This window comes from Micropterus salmoides, unplaced genomic scaffold (assembly GCF_014851395.1).
Source record: "Micropterus salmoides isolate LMB-PRFRI ecotype aquatic unplaced genomic scaffold, ASM1485139v1 Ms_hic_scaffold_8, whole genome shotgun sequence".
Classification (NCBI taxonomy): domain Eukaryota; kingdom Metazoa; phylum Chordata; class Actinopteri; order Centrarchiformes; family Centrarchidae; genus Micropterus; species Micropterus salmoides.
The window spans coordinates 13,297,814-13,320,480 of NW_024044570.1; the positions used below are offsets into that span (position 1 = coordinate 13,297,814).

A 22,667-nucleotide genomic window follows, 5' to 3' on the forward strand; every position below is an offset into this window, starting at 1 on the left:
AAAACCTTTTGTACTTCCTTTGTGCTCTGTGTTTCTCTCTCTCAGTCATGCTCCAATGGGGATAGAAGTGTGGTGAATGAATTTTTAAAAATCTCAACAGGAGACCAAACTGACATATTAAAGACAGAACTATTTAACGGCTGTTTGGAATATCTGGGGAGACCTCGTCATACAGCAGTCTTCTCTACAACATTTAATACACAACACTGACTTTAAATTCCCTTGGCAATGAATACTGCACCTAACTGAGCTACTGGAAAGTCTACTAATAAATGATACTTTTATTACCAGACTTTAATCCAATTTAAAACTGACTTCTGAAATATTAATTTTGCTTCTAATGTGCTGGCTTAATGATGACTTGCAATAGTAAAATATTTACCAGCTCATGTCATATTTTATGAGCTTATGGCCAATTAACATGACTATATTTCAAAACGAGATTGATTTACTTCCCCAAGACCACACAGTGAAGCAAAGGTCAGTCTCATGTGTAAATTCATTTAGGCTGTATGTTTATCACTGAGGTCATAGGTAGGGGTGGATATTAGAAATACCTCTGAATATAATGCAATCCAGTACAACAGCTCCACTAACTATGACATCAATGCTAAAACATATAAGCGCCCTCCAACTACTTGATGAGCTGATTGAAAACACCTGCTTTTCATTATCCTTCCTCTCATTGGCCAGTTGCTGATTGTCAGGATGCCTATTTAAGCCTTTAGAGCATTATATAGTCTGTAAAATGTGACAACAATGTCAGTGTGTTATGACTTTAATTGTAAAAACACAAACTATCCAAAAATAGCAACAGCTGTCATTTTAATTTCTGAAATAAGAGGAGAGTTTCCTCCACAAAATTAAGCTAGGTGGAGAAAGATGAAGAGGAGTTCTGCCAAGAAACAAACTAAATAACCACCGAAGGGGCCTGCATGACATGGATAATGGACTTAATCTCAAAATAAAAGAAAATGGACCTCGACGTCAAATAACGTGAGTCAGAACGTCTCTTGTCACATGTACCCTGTCTGTCTGTGTGACGTTAGGTCTCTTTGCTGGCTGATTTCTAAAGTAAATGTCTTCTGTGTGCTGTCCTTACCGGGCTCTTGTTGATGTTATGGAAGTAATATGTATTATACAGTATATGGTTTGTCAGACACAGTTGCAGGGACAGAGTCTGCTTTGAAAAATGTATTTATTTGTTGTTCAGTCACCTGTTGGCTATGAGGTATTAGTGAATGAAGCTTTGCAGAAGGTATGCTCGATGCTTGTGAGAACCTTTTCATTCAGTAGTTAGCTTGACTAACTAGAATACTGTTACACACTACAATAAACGTGGCAATCCTGTGTATGCCAAGAATGTAGATAAGTGTGTATGTAAGTCATGTATTTGGTACATACACTGATACCATTTGATGTAAACATACATTTTTAGATATTTTAGTGTTCAGTCAGGGTATACCTTTTGTGATAATGTAACCTATATCTGGACGCTATAAGACAATACATTCAAAAAAGTGTGTAATTCATGTATATGTGCCCTCTCTGATTTGGCCTGATCCACTCCTCCACTTATTAAAATAAGCACTTAGTTTGAGTTTTTAACTGACTCTCTAAAAGAACACCAGGCCCTGGTGGTTTACATGGGCCACAATTGCCATGGGACTCAATCACTTTTATTTCAGTTTGTCAATTTATGAAAAATCCTGTCCACTGTCAATCACTTGTACTTAATCTGTTTACAACATTTTGGTTCTCAGACATTCATCAGGTAAAGTTTTTGATCAGATGTCTAAAACTTCCCTGTGTGAAAGAACTTTGTAGTAATTGTAGGAATCAATCAGAAGACAAATTAACAAGCTTTCTAAAGTCAGTCCAAGAGTTTGCACTGAGATGCTGATGAACTGTTGTTTGAATACCTGAGCAACTACTCCAAAAAGTTAATTTCATTCAATCTGTGGTGTTTAACTGGGATTAATAATAATTGTCCCTTGGGTTTCTGTCATAATAGAAAATTGGAAAACTCAGAAGATGAGCAAATTTCAAAAAGAAATTGTAATCAAGATGCTTCCAGTGTTTTGTTAAAGATGAGAAGGTGACAAATGAAAATGTTTTGTTTAGAGGCTGGTTGATAAATACACCGCAATATTTTTTATTTAGCAGTTTGCTTATGTTGTGGATTAATTAGACAAAACATTTCAGCAGTAGAGGAAATCAATTTTCTCCATTTTGAGAGAGAGTAATTACAATAAGTGTATATTCCCCAGAGTTGAATTAAATTGAATCACAACAACACAGAGGCCAAAAGGTTAAAGTCACCTATTGATTGGAAAGGTAATTAACTTGAATAAGTCGTGACAAGTACCTTAACCAACAGGCATTTGGCGATGAGACAGGAAACTCGCTTTATAGAGCCATTTTACCAGAAAATGAAAGGAAACTGTGGATAATGGACAGACAGATGGTCCAACATGAATATCCAGTGATCATAAACAGGTTTTGGGTGTTTTCTTTGACAATAAGTCCTTTTGAACAAACATCTCAGGCTCAGAGTGGTCCCTCTTCAACCTCTTCACATATCAATTCATCACGTCAGTAAGCTGTCTATTTCGTTTTCATCCAGTTGGAATATTTTTCCAGTGTTCTCTGTCCTCAGTAAACCCCACAAAGCAGATTCCCAAGTCCCCTGTATGGTTACAAATTTAGAGTGGATGCACTTGCAAACAGAGACCAATCTTTCATCCCACCTGGCAGTAAAATTAACTCTCATTTACACCCATCCCAAATTACTGTCATAATTTTTTACGTAATCTAATTTAAAATATTTTTTTTTTTATAACTGACTCATCTGTTTGTCCCCTGGTCACTAAAGACTTGTTGCTGTCTTTGTTTTGTTGTGTGGTCCCAGACAACACATTGATTTGAGTTGTTCCTGGGTTTAAATGTGGCATATAAAGGTAATGGTAGACAGCCATCTAGACAGGTGTACACATACACTCAGTTGTCAGTCACTTAGGTCCAACTAGCTAAAACTAATGCAGTAACACGGGCTGTGTTCACAGAATATTCTGTCATTGACTGAATTTTTTTAATAATGACAGAAAAAATCTGAAGGCCGTCCATTATATTGATAGATTAAGGCTAAAGCAGATCTACTGTAACTATTCAAATGCAACACTGTCAATACCGACATTTAGATCACTTGTAGTAGACCCCCTGTCTAGTCAAGTGTGCCTATTGATTAAACATTGTCTAATTGTCTCTGATCTCGCATGCGTGACCTCATTGTCTAGCTGGCTTTAGCCACTGCATTGGTAGGCTATATCGATACATAGCCTCACTGCAGCTGAGTGTCTGACGTGTCTTTATAAAGACCAGTAATTGTATTGTGGTTGATGAACTAGGTGGAAAGAAAGAGGGTTTGATGTGGTGGATGGTGAAGGATATAGAAGTTATACTGATAAACCCTAATCAGCCAGCGGCAGCTAATATAACAGAGGAAGCAAGTGGCAGCAAGGTTCTCTGTGTATTAACTAAGGGTTAATAATCACAAGACGACACACAATATTGGGTTCGGGAGATTGAGACAAGACGAGATTTTAACTATTTTTAAGAAATTTTCAATGCTGAATTATATTATTTAGAGCACTAAACACTTAATTTCCTGCATTCTGGTAATCTTTCTGCACCAATTTATGTTAAATATTTATTTATGTAAAGGGAAACACACAATTCACTTGGCATGTGACAATTCAAAAGCTAAAACTAGCTTATAACAGAATATAATTCAATAAGGCTCTCAGGCATTCTGCATTGCTTTCAGTAGAGCCCGACCGACATGGGATTTTTAAGTCCAATACCGATTTTAAAATCCGATATGTCTACATATCGGGTGATATTCTTTTTCCCCTTTATTTTCAGAAACACATAACATAAACAAAGATTATCCCTAATATTTGTTATGTTGAGACCATGCCAAGATACCATGACATAATGCAGTATAAAAATAAACTTTTTTATTGTTTGTAAATAGTATGTTAAAGCGGTGGTATTATGCTCATTTTCAGGTTCAAAATCTTATTTAGGGGTTGTACCAGAATAGTTTACATGGTTTAATTTTCAAAAAACACTATATTTTTCTCATACTGCACATTGCTGCAGCTCCTCTTTTCACCCTATGTGTTGTACGCTCCGAGCTACAGAGTGATGCATCTTACTTGTACAAAATCTTTTGTTGGGAGTTGCAAATGCGCAGTTCCCAGGTAAGGACTACTAGCCAATCAGAAGCAGAGAAGGGCAGGTCATAAGAAACAAGGTAGTGTGATCCAAGTCAAAGCCGCTTCAGACTGCGACCGTAACCTAGCAGATGGTAGAAGTTACTCAAGTCCACAACCACACAACATCATTGTTCCACATCATAAATATAATTCACAACCAATAAAGCACGTGATTGTGAATTTACAGAGTCGGAGTTGCATCATCTTTTAGGACTGTTGCCGGTGTTCTGACGAAAAATGCTACCATAGCGCAAATCGATTGACTCTACTCGGGCCTGCTCCGTTTTCCATTGCAGATAGTACCCAGAGATGGTATGTAGCTTGTCGTCATAGCGACGCCACACACAACTGCCGTGGCGTAATGTTCAATGCGAGACACACACCAGCGATCCACACAGCTTTCTCTTTTTTAAAGTTAAAACGTTTCAACATTCCTCAGAATGTAAAGACAGATGAGCGTTATGAAAACCTTCCAGCTGTGTTTTCCTCTGCCGTTGTTGCTGCAGCGGTCTGTGTGACGGCAGGAGCAGAGGGCTCTGTGAGTGGGCGGCTGGCCGGCCTCACACGCTCCTCCCGCAGGTTGGCACAGGCATCCCCTGCAGCCACTTGCGGAGCTCCTCAACTCCGACAATATTCAAGCACATTTTTGTTCCGCCATCAGTTCTCGTAAAACTGTCAATATTTGAAATCTACACGGCTGATTTCACCTCAAAACTTCTCAGAAGTGGATTTAGTGATGAAATTACATACGAAACAGTAAAATATAAAACTTTCTGTTGCTGGCCTCTGTCAGCTCGCTTGGAACCTTGACGGAGGTGATATGAAAAAAAAGTACCTAGAAGCAGGTACAGGTACAACATTTCTACAATGGAAAACCAAACAAAGCCGAGCCAACCCAGCGAGCAAGAAGTCGTCTAGAATACGTCTGAAAGACGTAATTGTTAGACATCCAGAAGACGTCCTCACAGGAGCCAGAATGAAAGTTTTTATACGTCTTTTCTGGACATTGTTTAGACGTCAATTAAAAACGTACTACAGACGTAATTGTTAGACATCCAGAAGACGTCCTCACAGGAGCCAGAATGAAAGTTTTTATACGTCTTTTCTGGACATTGTTTAGACGTCAATTAAAAACGTACTACAGACGTAATTGTTAGACATCCAGAAGACGTCCTCACAGGAGCCAGAATGAAAGTTTTTTATACGTCTTTTCAGGATGTTGTTTAGACGTCAATTAAAGACGTGCTACAGATGTAATTGTTAGACATCCAGAAGACGTCCTCACAGGAGCCAGAATGAAAGTTTTTTATACGTCTTTTCTGGACATTGTTTAGACGTCAATTAAAAACGTACTACAGACGTAATTGTTAGACATCCAGAAGACGTCCTCACAGGAGCCAGAATGAAAGTTTTTTATACGTCTTTTCTGGACATTGTTTAGACGTCAATTAAAAACGTACTACAGACGTAATTGTTAGACATCCAGAAGACGTCCTCACAGGAGCCAGAATGAAAGTTTTTTATACGTCTTTTCTGGACATTGTTTAGACGTCAATTAAAGACGTGCTACAGATGTAATTGTTAGACATCCAGAAGACGTCCTCACAGGAGCCAGAATGAAAGTTTTTTTATACGTCTTTTCTGGACATTGTTTAGACGTCAATTAAAGACGTGCTACAGATGTAATTGTTAGACATCCAGAAGACGTCCTCACAGGAGCCAGAATGAAAGTTTTTTATACGTCTTTTCAGGATGTTGTTTAGACGTCAATTAAAGACGTGCTACAGATGTAATTGTTAGACATCCAGAAGACGTCCTCACAGGAGCCATCTAAAGGCAGAATAAATATTAGACACGTTTTCTTTAGTAGAAATGCCAAAGACTGTTAAGACCCATACTGACATGAAAATCCCATCTGTGAATATTTGGTAGGATCTAACTTTAAAAAATGTTTACTTCAAAATAGTTGCAGAGTTAGTTCTGAGAAAAACCCAGTTACTTAATGGTTGTCGTGTCATGAAACTGCATCTTATCAATATAATTTTAATAAACTGCCTAGTATTTTCCTGTAAACCAAACTGATCACTTGAAGAAATCAATGATTTAAATCTCAAAACATATTTTTATTACTAATTTTACCCAAACTTAAAACCAGAACATTAAAGTATAAATTAACACAATAAAACTGTATTACTGCCAGAACAGTAAAGTTATAAATAAAGTACTATAAAATGTTGTTAAAACAGTAAACAATTAACAAAATATGGCTGCTATTAGGTCCACAATATATTTATTTGTAGCCACCACCCCCGACTCTCCCGGGAGCATGTTTCAAATGATCGGCTGCAGCAGACTTTATTTGGGCCTCTGTAGCAGCTGGGTCCCATTTCATGACAGCAGCTAAAATCAAAGCAAAAACATGCACATGAAAAATAAATAACAAACGCCACTGTTGTGGTCTAGCTTGCAGCACAGATACATAGTATACATAGATGAAAATTTGAGTACTTGATTAAATGAAATAGTTATTAAATCAAGTCAAGTTACATCAAGCCTGATATTCAACATTCCACACACACACATACATATACATATTATACACACTTTTTTTTAAATTGCCATAATATGAAGCTTACCTTTTATTGCTGAAAACAATTTCTTGTCTTCAATTCCAATTTTATCCTTTTTGCCCTTCCCCTTCATATTAAAAAAGGTCATCAGCTGATTGGTGAAGAGCCTAAATCCAATACAAGACAAAATTAATATGCAATTATTACTTACACACACACACACACACACACACACACACACACACACACACGTAGCATGGTGACCGCAGGCTGCGTTTTTTCGGCAGGAATTCAAAATAAATGACAAAAAAACAAACAGCGATTTTGATAGAGCATTGGCATTGGCTGAGATGGACAAAGGGCTGCATAAATTAACCATCGTCAGCCTTACTGTGCGTTCACTGTGCCCAAGTACACAGTCCTGCTCCTTACTTAAAACATCAACTAAACCAAACCCCCAAATGAAGCACCAAATGAAAAAATGGGGACACAAGAAAACCAAAGCAGAGCTGAACTAACATGAAAAACTGTTCTGGTCAGATGTCTAAAGACCTGTGTCTGTTAAAGTTAATGTGTAAATAAATACCTGTCCATCACTTTGTGCGTGCAGTCCTTTACATCTTTCCCCCCGACTCTTGCCAGCTGACAAACCTGCAAATATATCAAGGGTAAAAAATTGAGAACATTGTACGGATAGAGAAAAAAGTTCAACCAGTGTGGTCCAATTGTTTGCTGCCTTGAAAAACTGTCAATTTTGAAAATTATATGTCTAGTCTTGAGATAATTGAATGATTTGTTTAACTCTAATATCACATACTTTCCAACACATTGTATCAGCAGGTAAAATACAAAATTCAGATAGAATTTGCTAGAACATATTGAAATGTATCAATATGAGCTGTATTACTGTGTTTCATATATCTTCTGGCACAAAATGCCGACTGCAGTCAGTGGTGTGTCTCCTTATAACGCAATTAACACGCCTAATCTTTTGGACCCGAATCACCCTGACTGACTCGCAGCTTGGCACACAACAAAAACTCTACTCTCTAAGTACACTAAAGTTTGATCAGAAAGAAAAATTGTATTATAATAAACTAAACTTAAGTTACCTAAGAGATCACCTACGCTGCAGATGTGTACTGAAGTGAAAAGCGGAAATGATTAGACCTGTTTGTCGGTTAGAACGCTTAGCGCACCGCATAAACCCCCTATTGGAAGAGGTTGAAAAATATTTTACCAAGGTTTCAAATTTGTTTTTCTCCAGAAGAGAAGCCTCCTCCCTCTCGAACTCTTCCAAGGTGTCGATCTTGCTTATATCAATCCCAGAGTTAGGTAAGGTCCTCTGGAGTTTTTTGACCTCATCAGTGAGAGTCACCAGCTTTGTTACCACTATTTTCTGGAATTCTGGCAATAATGAGAAATTAAGAAAAAAATGATTACTCACTATAATCATGGTTCTCTGGTAACAGCAAGGCATTTCAGCCTTTCAGTAAAAGAGTGCTCTCTAGCAATCCCAGAAAAATGAATGACTATTCAATTAGTTACTTAAAGGTGGGGTAGGTAGAAATTTTCTATAAAACTTTTTCCCAAATTTGTTTAAACTGTCTATATATACCAATACATACTTAAAATGTAAGTACTCTGAAAAAGAAAGTATACAAATCGAGTTCTGTAGTCCTCTCAGTGCTGTAATAAACACAGCTCATTATTTCCAACCGGGACGAAAGAAGTGATAGGCTCAGCGGCTGTTACTCTGCCTCGCTACCATGGCTACCAGCACTGCTGCGTAAGAGCAGCCCACATGCCCGCACACGTTTGCTCAAGGATTGGAAGAGGCACTGAAGCTGGGAAGAATCACAATTATGGCAGAGCAAGAGCAGTCAAAATTCCCAGTTACCTGCATATACAGTCAGCGAAGGAAAACCGGGCAAAAAAGGAAAACAGTATTTGAAAAGGTTATGACCCAAAAGTCTTTGGATAAAGCAAGAAGTCAGACGAGAGTCAATATCGGCGGGGCTTTCCAGCCGTGGCGACAACTGACAACCAGGGTCACGCCAACAGACATTGCTTTCGTGGAAGCTTTTACACGTAAAACACCATATATGTTATGAATCTTACACGAAATTCATCTTCATCACAGTGTAACTGATGGTAACGTGAAAACGTGTATCAATGCAACCTTTTTTTAGTTTTTATGTTACTAGCTCGTTACTGAATCAAACTCAATATATTTTAAACTTCACCATTACCAGTATCGATATGCTAGCTTGATAGTGAGTACTACCAGCCATGTTAGTTGTTTATATTAATAATGATAAAGTTAGGCATTTAATTACATGTGATTCTGACATGATGTCATGCACTGCTCCTCTCCGCGGCGCTGGTAAACGCGTCCTCTAGCTGAGCGCGGTCGGCAGCGCGCGTTCCTGTGTTTTGGGGGCGTGGCTTTGTTAGGATCCCAGACGGGAGGGGGTGGGGGTGAATGAAATAATGAGCTGTGTTATTGCAGCACTGAGAGGACTACAGACACTCGATTTGTATACTTTTTTTTTCTTTTTTCAGAGTACTTACATTTTAATTATGTATTGGTAAATATAGACAGTTTAAACAAATTTGGGAAAAAGTATTTTTAGAAAATTTCTACCTACCCCACCTTTAATACTTTATTCAAAGGGAAACCTTAACCCTGTATTTGACAAATCAGTTTTATTAAAGAACAATTTTATTAAGAGATGGTTCTAGACCAAATGTCATAAATGGCAAAGCAACAAGATGAAAACCTGAAGTCTGATTTACCAAACAGTTACAAAGAGAATGCAATGTTATAATACATATTAGTCTGGGTTTCACATGAAAATATTTTTGTACTTACTCGCTTCTGACAGGGGGAATGTGGTTGGCACAGCCCTATTGTAAATGGGCCTTGCATGCGAAAGACCTAAGCAGGAAAGAAAAAAGTGTGTGAAGCAATCAATATGTTTAGAACATATGTGCAATCTGCCTCATTGAGTGATACAACCAATGACATTCACCATCTAAGGACCTGCTCTCCACGGCTTGGGACCTGGGTACACCTGAGAAACCCAAACCACCAACATTAGTCAGTCCAGTAGCAATGGTATTCCTCATGCTAATCTGATATTCAATAAGACAAGCCAAATGTAACTGGCAATACTCACGACCACTTGAACTGTCCCGGCCCACGGACCTAGACCTGGACGAACCTGTGCAACCCAAACCAATAGTCAATAGTGTTAGTTGCCTGCATCCTGATTGATAATCTAACAATGAAATGTTAAACTCACCACTGGTTGACCTGTCGCGGCCCACAGACCTGGGTGAACCTAAACAGCGCAGAGCAGAACCTTCAGTCAGTCATGATCAATAGTCCTAGTGACTTGCCTGCAATATTCAGCAATGAAATGTTAAACTCACCACTGGTTGACCTGTCGCGGCCCGCAGACCTGGGTGAACCTAAACAACGTAGAGCAGAACCTTCAGTCAGTCATGATCAATAGTCCTAGTGACTTGCCTGCAATATTCAGCAATGAAATGTATAAACTCACCACTGGTTGACCTGTCGCGGCCCGCAGACCTGGGTGAACCTAAACAACGTAGAGCAGAACCTTCAGTCAGTCATGATCAATAGTCCTAGTGACTTGCCTGCAATATTTAGCAATGAAATGTTAAACTCACCACTGGTTGACCTGTCGCGGCCCGCAGACCTGGGTGAACCTAAACAGCGCAGAGCAGAACCTTCAGTCAGTCATGATCAATAGTCCTAGTGACTTGCCTGCAATATTTAGCAATGAAATGTTAAACTCACCACTGGTTGACCTGTCGCGGCCCGCAGACCTGGGTGAACCTAAACAGCGCAGAGCAGAACCTTCAGTCAGTCATGATCAATAGTCCTAGTGACTTGCCTGCAATATTTAGCAATGAAATGTTAAACTCACCACTGGTTGACCTGTCGCGGCCCGCAGACCTGGGTGAACCTAAACAGCGCAGAGCAGAACCTTCAGTCAGTCATGATCAATAGTCCTAGTGACTTGCCTGCAATATTCAGCAATGAAATGTTAAACTCACCTCTGGTTGACCTGTCGCTGCCCGCAGACCTGGGTGAACCTAAACAGCGCAGAGCAGAACCTTCAGTCAGTCATGATCAATAGTCCTAGTGACTTGCCTGCAATATTCAGCAATGAAATGTTAAACTCACCTCTGGTTGACCTGTCGTGCCCGCAGACCTGGGTGAACCTGAGCAAAAATGTCAGTCAGTCATGATCAGTAGTAGGGCTGCACAATTAATCGCATTTTTATCAAAATGGCAATATGAACGAATTGTGATGCTGCAGAGACATCCTGGCCTACAAATCGTATCCTACAGTGTAAAGGGAAAATCTTTGTTTGGTACAGATCCTCTTCCTCCTTAAAATCTTTTAAATATTTTACAATGAGAGTAATGATACAAAAATTATCATTCCCTCCAATATCACAATTGCAATATCAGTCAAAAAAATTGCAACTAGATATTTTCATTCATTTCTTACATCTTGTGATCACAGTAGTGATTACCTGCATGCTGATTTGGTATTGTAACAATAAAAAGTAAACTCATCAGCAGGGCAGTTGGAACGAATTCTTAAAGTCAAATATAATTTGAATAGTAAAAAAAACAGTACTATTTAAATCCTAAAATTACAAAATGCTTTTCTCATGTCACGTTTGATGAACAATTCAAGTTAGCGAGAGTGAGAAACACAAGGCAATGTGAGGTCTTTAGATGTACCGAGTAATGTTAGTACAGGAGGAGTGACAGGCTGCGGGATTCGTAAGGATGGGAAATAGCTTTAACATTAACTTTAAAATTGTCATTCACCGAGCCAAAGTGCTTGTTATCATTAGTCAGCTAATTATTTTTTCCTTACTACATTGCAACTTAAAGAAGCTTAGCTGGGAGCTTCATGGAGACAGCTAAAGTTAATGTTAGCTGCCCTACAGCTGTCAGTTAGCTTCGACTTCATATATTACGTAATAGCTGTATTCTCAGGAACATCACAATCAGCAAGAAACACAAGGTGTTAACTCACTTAAATGGTATGACTTATAAATGGTTGTATTTCGGTTATGTAAATTATTCTGTAAAATATTAAATCTTTGAACATTTGTTTGCCGAACTCTCTCCTGCTCTTTTGTTACTATTTGATAACAACTATTGCTAGTTTTTAACGCTATTGTTAGTTTATGACAAATCTTTTCTGCTGTGCTTTCGAACATGCTTAAATTGTGCTAACTGAGCACCAGCCTTTGCAAGAGAGCCGCTTCAATACACTTGTTAGATAGTGTATCATTACTGCGTTAACAATGCATAATAGTGAAATACAGGCTGCATTTGAGCAATAAATATTTGAATATTAAAAGAAAAATGAAATTTGAATGGTATTAAATTGGAAGATTGACAGCTCTACTCACCACTATTTGATCTGTCACGGCCCACTGACAACAAAGACAGACTTTGTTTAATACAATCACAAATAACTTAAAATTTGAATCTGGTTAAAATGTGCATGGTCATCTAAGCAACAACTCACCATTTTTTGAAATTTTGATTGGTGGGGTGGGAAAGACTGGAATTATAGGACTGGCATCTTATCAGTAAATAAGGGGTATAAAACAAATTAAGCTACAGTTAATTTTAACTTAATTTTGTTATTAAGCACAGGCAACCTTTCAATGCACATTAAATTAATGCCACAACATTTCTGTACCTCCTTTCCACTCCTCTTTATCCTCCCCCTCAGCAGACGCCTCACACAGGTCTGATCCTTTGAATATTAAAACACATTACAGTTGACTGTTCCAAAAGACCCGCCCCCTTAGTTACTGTCGCCATGTACCAACAAGCTATGCCGCTCTCATGTTCTCACACAGTTAAAAACACATCGCAGAGCAGAGAGGAGACTGACAACACGCTGACAGACAGGACAGACCAGGTTACTTTTGATATTAAACATATTAAACAAAGTCTCACTTTACAAATTTGGTCATTTTTTAAATAAATGTAAACAATAATTATCATTTTGTGGCTCTTTAATGTGTCGTGACAGATCGCTGTAGAGCAGGGGTGTCAAACTCGGTTCCTTGAGGGCCATAGCCCTACAGAGTTTAGTTCTAACACTGCTTCAACACACAAACACAGGCAGTTTTCAAATAAGCCTGAAGGACTTGATTAGCAGATCAGGTGTGTTTAATTAGGGTTGAAGCTAAACTCTGCCGGGCTGTGGCCCTCCAGGAACTGAGTTTGACACCCCTGCTGTAGAGCATCAATTAAAGCTGCTCGTGAATCGATCATCTCTCCATTCTCGCATAAAAATGAATGAACATCAGAAGGAATGTTGTTTTAACCGCGGAAAGGCGTCAGTACACTCCGTTTCTCAAGTTCAAATCATCCCATGTTAATCTACTATCTCTCCTGACTGCTTTGTCGGAGAAAAAGGCAGATGGCGAAGTATGATTGGTCAGATCACCTGTCAATCAAGCTCCCTGCGAAGGGTCAATTGTAACATGAGTTTGCATGTTTTCACTATTCAATCAATGATGGGGACATACCTTCAACAAAATCTTCAAAAGTTTTAGTTTTTTTCTTTCTCTTTTGCACTACAACCTCTCCGTCTTCATCTTCATCTTCTAATTGTTCAGCATGGCTGGTGTGATCATGTTCTTCACACTCACGGAGACTTTCTACAAAGACAGCATGCATGTCATCAAAGCTTATATAATCACATAACTTCTCAGAATTGCATCAAAATATAAGAGGTTACCTGAGGTAAATTTCACTTTCACCAATGGGAAAGTTTCCCAATCCTCCTTCGGAGCCACATGGTTGTCGAAACAATATTTTGCCCTCGTCTTTGGCCATCGAAGGGTTTTTTCAGCAACGTTCACCCAGGCATCAGGGATGGTCCCCTCCATCTCCTTCCCATTTTCATTCCACACAGCTCTGACGAAAAGCATAACCTGCAACAAAAAATAATATAATAAATAAAAATGATATATATATATATATATATATATATATATATATATATATATATATATATATAATATATCACAATCGCGATGTCAAGAAAGACTATGAAACAAAGTACAAAGAAAACAGAGAAAATTACTGACTGCTCTTGACTAAAAAACTTTTGTAGCTTTAATAAGGATTAGTCTATATTTCATTTATAATTTATGCAGTGCAGACTGTTTGTTAACTGAATTCAGTTTTGGTATCTGTCCAGCCTTAAGACAGTAGGGGCACAGGTAAATATGACATTTATTTTTTACTGTTGTACTATTAAGACAAATAACAAGCCTACAGTAATGTAAAGATGTCAATATTTTAAAAAATAAATAAAATTATTTCAATTTGAAAACACAGTGCATTTAGTTGTTGCTTGTTTCTAGATTGAGTTGAGAAATACACATTTCATATATATACATACCCAGTATATACTCAATGCATTTTATGACTTGCCAATCTTCAACATGAACGTTCAATGCCATGCCGCAGAGGAATCATGACAGAGCCATTGTTGAAAGATAGACAGGCTACTTTTCGTCCGAGGTCTGTTTCCTTGACTTCTTTTCTTTGAAATCTATGTCCATTCCCTATGTAAGCAATGTTCAAGAGCTTTGACGAACATGGTTTGTCAAACAGTGCGGCAGTGTGTCTCTGTTTTATCACATCGCAAAAACCGTCCCATCTCCCCTCCTCTCTTGAACAAAAGCAAACCTGTCATCGTCCAGAAGGAAGCAGCTGTCTCTCCTTTTTGTTGAAATGTACATTTGGGGCTTAGCTTTTGGCCCTGCACTGGAATTTCCCTGGGCATGTTCGATTTCGACCAGGCGTTTGGACACCTGCGCTAATGGATTTTGGCCAGTCCTGACCAATCTTTTGATCTGCTGCAAATAATTCTCATATGGAAAGCAACAAATGTCATTTAAAGAGCACCTGAAACGAGAGACATCTTCATGGATGTGTAACAGGGCATGCACATTGTACACAGAAAATGTTTTTCCATAGAGTGCAGGGCAGCTAGAGACAAAGTGCCTCATCAGTTCAGTAGAAAAATCCAAATAGGCAGCTCTTGTCCTGTCATCTGAGTCCAACATGATGGATACTGCCACGGTCAATGTCACAAAATGAGCATACAGCTGTGAGGAGACAGTATTTTTGAGAACTATGGGTCCCGTGTAAAGAAGAAACTGACAGAACTCTGTGGCTTTCCACCTGTCCAACTCCTGAAGGCCACGGGGCTGTCGCGCAAACTCGCTGGGCATCTGGCCTTGTAGCCCGTTCAGTTTTTGTGAGATTTCAATTTTCTGTCTCACAGAGAGCCTACACAGTTTTGGGCCTCTAGTCAGATACACCAACAGCCGCCTAACAACACCCAAGCAAATCGTATGCATATAGTCTAAAACAAAGGCACTGACACAGGGTATCCCGGCAGATATTAAAGGGCTAGACCCATTTTGATGGCGGGAATACTCTATCTGACTAAATGCTTCATCTGTGCGCAAGGTGGATGTCAGCTGATTAAAGACAACTCTTCTTTCGACATACTGGCCTTTCACTTGGCACCTCTCACAACTGTCATATGCAGTATGACCTTTAATGCATTTTAAATATGCTCTTGCCGGTGCATCACAGATAAAGGTACGAATATTTATGGCATACTTTTTCTCACAAAACACCAGGCCATTCTGTTGGAGATTATTGAACTCCTCCAAAAAGTCATGGAGATACTCATCAAGGGGCTCAGGCTTGCGTTCCCCGCAATATAATGCCACAATAAATGGATTGAAATTGCTAAATGTCACAAGTATTGGCCAGAACTGGACTTTACTACTTTTAAAGATTGGTAGTCCATCAATGTTGACATCCAAACTGACCGTACTGTGTTGACGTCTGAAAGCATCATTTTGACACAGTACACGGGAAATGCCCCCCTCCAAGCCATAGTATATATACTGTCCATTGCATTTTGAATGGCTGTCAATGACTTGAGGAGTGGCTAGTAATGTGCGTGCATCTTTGGGGAGTACATGTCCATGATCCCTTAGAATCTGCAATAATTCATTTAGGGACCTATTAGTAATTTGGTGTCTTGTACTCCACTCTTGCAAGTCATCGCCTAGGTTTCTAACTTCGACCTCTGGTTCGGGATTCAAAATCTCCACATCAGAGTCACACATTCCGGTGTCTGTGTCAAAGTCTGTACCATCAGTGGTAACACTGGTGCTGTGTTCATCAGCATTGCTTCCACCATCATCATTGATTGTTTCCTCTCTGTCATTTGTCGTCACTGCGTTGTCAATTGTCACCGCGTTGTTATCGTCAGACTGGAGAAGTTCATTGATGTCTGCTTTACGTTTTCTCCACATTCTTAAATAAGCCATCTGTAACCATTACAAAGATCACAAAACATCACAAAATTAAAAGTGTCATAACAAAACCCAGTAATATTAAAAATATTTTGTCTGTGCAATATATGAGAGTCACGCTTTGTGAAAGTGCACAGCACATAAAACAGCGCGCATGCAGACGCGTTCTCTCATGTCTTGCGCTTAAAGAATGCCATCAAGAAGAATCAATTTTCTATTCCTAGTCCTACTAACTAGCAGTGTTGGGGAGTAGTTAACTACAAGTAGCGACACTACTAACTTATCTACATTTTTCAGTAGCTTGGCAGTAGCTCAGTTGCTTTTTAAACAGTGTAGCTTTTCCAGTAGCTAACTACTTTTTGCATCAAGTAGCGGTGTAGTGGGAGCAAAAGCTACATTGTGTTTGTCAAGCCTGCGCGAATCAGCACGATCACCGCGATGCAAGGATATTCTTCTTCTTGTTAGATTACAAAATTTTTTTTTGCAATTACCGCCACCTGTTGTTTAATCATGCATCTTGCGGCTAACGGTTCACTGACGTACAGAAGTGGGTTGACGCACCCATATTATGATTATCCATGATGGAGCAAGACGTGACGGCAGTTTGGAGGATGGACAAACAACTAATGTTAATTACCCATGGCCTTATTTGTCCAAATTCAATCGGTATTTTTGAGAAAATGTTCTAGATGCAATTTATGTTGGATGTATATTTTGTTCTTGCAATGTTGTAGGCTATTTGTTGCAATTTTGCACTTTTGACATACAGTCTGAGATATTTGAGTGTTGTGTGTAATAAAACAATACTCTTTGAAATCATAATTGTATTGCATTGTTTTAAACTCTAAATATTTTACTTAAAACATTCCTCAGACACTTATTCAGTTATTTATAATATATATACGTTGTTCAAAAAATCAAAAGTAGTTTCAATGTAGCTAGCTACTTTTTGATAGTAACTTGTAGTGTAGCTAACTACTTTTCCAAAAGGGTAGCTTGACTGTAGTTTAACTACTTTAACTTACGAGTAGCTTGTAGCTGGTCAAACTACAGTTTCAGAGTAGCTTCCCCAACACTGTTAACTAGTCTATAAAAATATTTCATTCATGTTATTGCATGTGAATACGTGTAGGCTATAACTATAGGGCTATGTGAAATATGTCATTTTTTGACATTGGCAATTATCGTCTGTAACAGACTGTTATAATCGACATCGCGGTACTTGCGAGACATTGTCGATATACCATATCGCCCAGCCCTACACACCATTGCCCAAGACCAAATGAAAAACCTAATGTAAGCGGAACTCACGCCTGATACTTTATGATGTTAGTTTTAATTAAAAAAAAAAAGAATAGAAAAAAATAAAATCAAGGAAATTTATCTGCCATTTATTTCTTTTTGCTGTTTCGAAAACGAACCGAATCGTTACATAAGTGTATCGTATTGAACTGTACCGTGCATTTTGTGAACCGTTACACCTCTAATATATATATATATATATACACACACACATTATATATCTGACTTTGGAGACCAATTGTGTTGAAATAACACTGAGACAAAGGAGGTAGAGGACAAATACTCACTATTCTTGGTAGCTGCACTGATGAATGAGAGATCCTGGCCACAGAACATAAAAGAGAGAGGAAAGGGGTGAATTAATTAGCATGGGTCTCATTTCACTAGATACTAGTACTTATTATTAGATAGTAGTAATTATTCATTAGGCACTAGTACTTATTCATTAGACACTAGTACTTATTCATTAGACACTAGTACTTATTCATTAGGCACTAGTACTTATTCATTAGACACTAGTACTTATTCATTAGACACTAGTACTTATTCATCAGACACTGGTACTTATTCAATAGATACTAGTACTTATTATTAGATAGTAGTAATTATTCATTAGGCACTAGTACTTATTCATTAGACACTAGTACTTATTCATTAGGCACTAGTACTTATTCATTAGACACTAGTACTTATTCATTAGACACTAGTACTTATTCATCAGACACTGGTACTTACTCAATAGATACTAGTACTTATTATTAGATAGTAGTAATTATTCATTAGGCACTAGTACTTATTCATTAGACACTAGTACTTATTCATTAGGCACTAGTACTTATTCATTAGACACTAGTACTTATTCATTAGACACTAGTACTTATTCATTAGACACTAGTACTTATTCATCAGACACTGGTACTTATTCAATAGATACTAGTACTTATTATTAGATAGTAGTAATTATTCATTAGACACTGGTACTTATTCAATAGATACTAGTACTTATTCATTAGACTCTAGTACTTATTCATTAGACTCTAGTACTTATTCAATAGACTCTAGTACTTATTCATTACTAATTCAATAGACTCTAGTAGTTGTTCATTACTTATTCAATAGACTCTACTTATTCATTAGACACTAGCCTAGTACTTATTCAATAGATACTAGTACTTATTCCTTAGACACTTATTCAATAGCCTAGTACTTATTCAATAGATACTAGTACTTATTCCTTAGACACTTATTCAATAGCCTAGTACTTATTCAATAGATACTAGTACTTATTCCTTAGACACTTATTCAATAGCCTAGTACTTATTCAATAGATACTAGTACTTATTCCTTAGACACTTATTCAATAGCCTAGTACTTATTCAATAGATACTAGTACTTGTTCAAAGATACTACTTATTTCTAGTACTATCAATTAATTAGATACTAGTACTTATTAACTTGCTACTACTAGTACTTATTCAATACTAGTACCTTTATATTAGATACTAGTAACTTATTCCAAATATTACTAGCAAGATTATTTATTTTACATTTTTAATTGAACTGTGTTCTGACTAGTAAGTTAGCTAAAGAATAAGCATATAGTTGCTAATGAATAAGTACTAGTAATTAATGGAATAGTATATAAAAAATAAGCAACGTTAGTATTAAAATACTAACTTAGTCGGTTTAAATTAGTGTTAAAACGGCTTGCCATAGAAAGTCCGGTTTGAGGCTGATTGGCGCAAACTAAGCTAGCTTAAGTAGTTGATTAGCTAGCACGTCCATTTAGAGGAAAACACATTTGATTGATGACTTGACTGGAGCAACTGCGACTATCGAAAAAAATTTTATGATAACATTTCGGGAATCACTCACTATATTATTACCAATATTACAACATACTTACAAGTCCTTGATAGTCAAGTGCGAGACAGCGACACGAGACGAAGACAGCCTTCAGACAGTTAAGGTGCGGACTGCGGAGAGCCAGAGACTGCTGCGCGGACCGGACTGCAGTCACATATCCGTCCGCCACAGAACTGGAAACTCTGTATTCCGAGCATATTTGATCAATATAAAAAATCTCAGTATCATGTTATAAAAGTTAAAAAAAAGTTGACCGTCCCTGTTATTTATTAACACTAAGGTAGAACTGTGTTTCTACAGGGGAGGTATATCACAATCTACTTGAATCCGGAAAGAGTACCTAATAACCGCCTTTTTCACCAGAAAAAAAAAACCGAGAGAAAAAAAAAATACTATTATCTGAAAAATATGCATATATTACTTTTTAATATAATTTTACTAAACAGCATACACATAATAAATAAATAACAAATAACAACAAAATATAGTCTATAAAAAATTGGACAAATAGAGTATATGGGTGAAATTGATTTTATTTACACATTTGCTGAGGTCAAGTTGGTCAGCTTGGAACATGATATTTTGGAACCATGGCCTTCAAAGGCCCATTTATGAAATAGCCTACCCATCACCCTCAAACAGACAGAAAAAAAAGATAATTAATAAATTTTTTCTAGAATAAATATAATTTTATATAAACTTTCGATATTCCATATGGACTGGAAGAAGTGTCACCATCTGCCTTTGTCCCCAATAGCCATATAGCAACCTTTTTCATCTCTTTGTTGCTCAGTGGCATTCTTCATCTAAATTAAAAAACAATAAGAAATTTATAGTCTTGTTTTGGGAGGAGTCTGTCAATTGATCCATTTAATTGAGTCTGAACTGATCATTCCGTGGAAAAAAAGCTTGGACATTAGGCTACCAACAAAATTAGAGAATTTAAGTTAATTCATAGGTTTTACTAAGTGCTCTCTCAAAAGACTTAAGAATGACATACTCTTTCTGTTCAGAAAAACATGAGACTTATTTTGGAACTGCTCTTTCACAGTGACATTTTGGTGTGACATTTGTGATTTTATCAAATGTTATGTGAATCCTAACTTTGGATTTACATATAGAAATAATTTTAGTTTTCATGTGAATAAGTGATATTTATTTTATAAACCTTGCTTTTTCTGTTATTTAAATTTCACGTTCACAAATGTAAATTTTTTAAATGCAATAAGATTTAAACATTAAATGAAAATGAGTCTATTGAGTTATCTAAAAACTGAAAAGCTATAAGAACAGTGGCTGTGTAAGACTTGCACTTAATCTGGATTGAAAGACTTAAATTAGTCTGGACTGAGGGACTCTAATGTGGTAATGTTGTGATGATGGTTGTTAATGTTTTTGTGTTTTGTTGTAGTTTTCTTACAATCATTTAAATAATAATTAAAAAAATAGCCTTTAGCCATGCTGTCTCTTTTTTCTTTTTCTTTTTTTTTCTGTCATTTCTGGCTATATCCGCATTGTGAACATCTTTTTTTGATTTGTGGACATTCTTGTGGCCTAAACATATTTTCTGTCATTTATTGACAAAATCTGGATGTTAACTGTTAACTGTTATAGCCAGTATCAACGTCTTTTCTCAACTAGTTCTGGCTGTCAGTGGACGTTTAGATTATGGCCAGATTGGACATCTTTATTCACGTCATTTATGGACTGTCTCTGGATGTCACCGGACGTCCAGATTATTGCCAGTATGAACGTCTTTTCTCAACTAGTTTTGGCTGTCAGTGGACGTTTAGATTATGGCCAAATCGGACATCTTTATTCACGTCATTTATGGACTGTCTCTGGATGTCACCGGACGTCCAGATTATAGTCAGTATGAACGTCTTTTCTCAACTAGTTCTGGCTGTCAGTGGACGTTTAGATTATGGCCAGATTGGACATCTTTATTCACGTCATTTATGGACTGTTTCTGGATGTCACCGGACGTCCAGATTATTGCCAGTATGAACGTCTTTTCTCAACTAGTTCTGGCTGTCGGTGGACGTTTAGATTATGGCCAGATTGGACATCTTTATTCACGTCATTTATGGACTGTCTCTGGATGTCACCAGACGTCCAGATTATAGTCAGTATGAACGTCTTTTCTCAACTAGTTCTGGCTGTCAGTGGACGTTTAGATTATGGCCAGATTGGACATCTTTATTCACGTCATTTATGGACTGTTTCTGGATGTCACCGGACGTCCAGATTATTGCCAGTATGAACGTCTTTTCTCAACTAGTTCTGGCTGTCGGTGGACGTTTAGATTATGGCCAGATTGGACATCTTTATTCACGTCATTTATGGACTGTCTCTGGATGTCACCGGACGTCCAGATTATAGTCAGTATGAACGTCTTTTCTCAACTAGTTCTGGCTGTCGGTGGACGTTTAGATTATGGCCAGATTGGACATCTTTATTCACGTCATTTATGGACTGTCTCTGGATGTCACCGGACGTCCAGATTATAGTCAGTATGAACGTCTTTTCTCAACTAGTTCTGGCTGTCAGTGGACGTTTAGATTATGGCCAAATCGGACATCTTTATTCACGTCATTTATGGACTGTCTCTGGATGTCACCGGACGTCCAGATTATAGTCAGTATGAACGTCTTTTCTCAACTAGTTCTGGCTGTCAGTGGACGTTTAGATTATGGCCAAATCGGACATCTTTATTCACGTCATTTATGGACTGTCTCTGGATGTCACCGGACGTCCAGATTATAGTCAGTATGAACGTCTTTTCTCAACTAGTTCTGGCTGTCAGTGGACGTTTAGATTATGGCCAGATTGGACATCTTTATTCACGTCATTTATGGACTGTTTCTGGATGTCACCGGACGTCCAGATTATTGCCAGTATGAACGTCTTTTCTCAACTAGTTCTGGCTGTCGGTGGACGTTTAGATTATGGCCAGATTGGACATCATTTCTCATTGTCATTAATCGACTAATTCTGGCTGTCAATGGACGTTCAGATTATGGCCTGGACGGACGGACGTGATATCAACCTGTTTTGTATGTCCACAGACGTCGCTTGCTCAGTGGGAAGTTGAGCTGGTACTATGCTGGTACTGTGGAAAAGGGTCTCCGCTCAGACTAGCTTGGTTTGAGGGTGTGCCTGACCTCCTGCTAGCCGCTTGGCAAGCTTTGTGACGTCACAGGGAAGGAAGGGAAAC

At 37.9% G+C, this 22,667-nt stretch overlaps 1 protein-coding gene and 1 long non-coding RNA gene across 6 annotated transcripts in view; one reads left to right on the plus strand and one right to left on the minus strand.

The window, feature by feature from the left end:
- The first annotated feature begins 768 nt into the window (after window positions 1-768).
- LOC119893651 overlaps window positions 769-22,667 on the plus strand; it is a 96,992-nt gene continuing 75,093 nt past the window's right edge. The window contains exon 1 of the long non-coding RNA XR_005442830.1: window positions 769-996. This is a non-coding gene — a long non-coding RNA (uncharacterized LOC119893651). The remainder of the gene's footprint in view (window positions 997-22,667) is intronic.
- LOC119893650 lies at window positions 6,383-19,799 on the minus strand. Of its 5 annotated transcripts, XM_038705939.1 has the most exons (22): window positions 19,491-19,799; window positions 17,872-17,905; window positions 16,120-16,297; window positions 13,672-13,867; window positions 13,460-13,591; window positions 12,619-12,675; window positions 12,442-12,498; window positions 12,323-12,346; window positions 10,940-10,978; window positions 10,810-10,848; window positions 10,680-10,718; window positions 10,550-10,588; window positions 10,420-10,458; window positions 10,289-10,327; window positions 10,159-10,197; window positions 10,033-10,077; window positions 9,886-9,927; window positions 9,726-9,791; window positions 8,091-8,257; window positions 7,437-7,501; window positions 6,917-7,017; window positions 6,383-6,680 (listed from the first exon to the last, which is right to left on the minus strand). In XM_038705939.1, the coding sequence occupies exons 3-22, from the start codon at window positions 16,192-16,194 to the stop codon at window positions 6,571-6,573; spliced, it is 1,410 nt and encodes a 469-aa protein (XP_038561867.1). In that variant the 5' UTR covers window positions 16,195-16,297; window positions 17,872-17,905; window positions 19,491-19,799; the 3' UTR covers window positions 6,383-6,570. The 5 variants fall into 5 exon arrangements, 4 of the variants coding, with proteins under 4 accessions (XP_038561867.1, XP_038561868.1, XP_038561870.1 ...); XM_038705940.1 differs by lacking the exon at window positions 16,120-16,297 and having other exon boundaries at window positions 19,491-19,798; XM_038705942.1 differs by lacking the exons at window positions 16,120-16,297; window positions 17,872-17,905 and having other exon boundaries at window positions 19,491-19,798.

What these genes read in the sequence shown, in the direction of transcription:
- LOC119893650 (XM_038705939.1), bottom strand. Translation starts at nt 16,194, where the DNA reads ATGACAGAGAGGAAACAATCAATGATGATGGTGGAAGCAATGCTGATG. An exon ending in CCGTGACAGATCAAATAGTG is followed by an intron (nt 10,979 to 12,322) that starts GTGAGTAGAGCT and finishes TGCGCTGTTTAG; the next exon opens with GTTCACCCAGGTCTGCGGGC. An exon ending in CCGCGACAGGTCAACCAGTG is followed by an intron (nt 10,459 to 10,549) that starts GTGAGTTTAACA and finishes TACGTTGTTTAG; the next exon opens with GTTCACCCAGGTCTGCGGGC.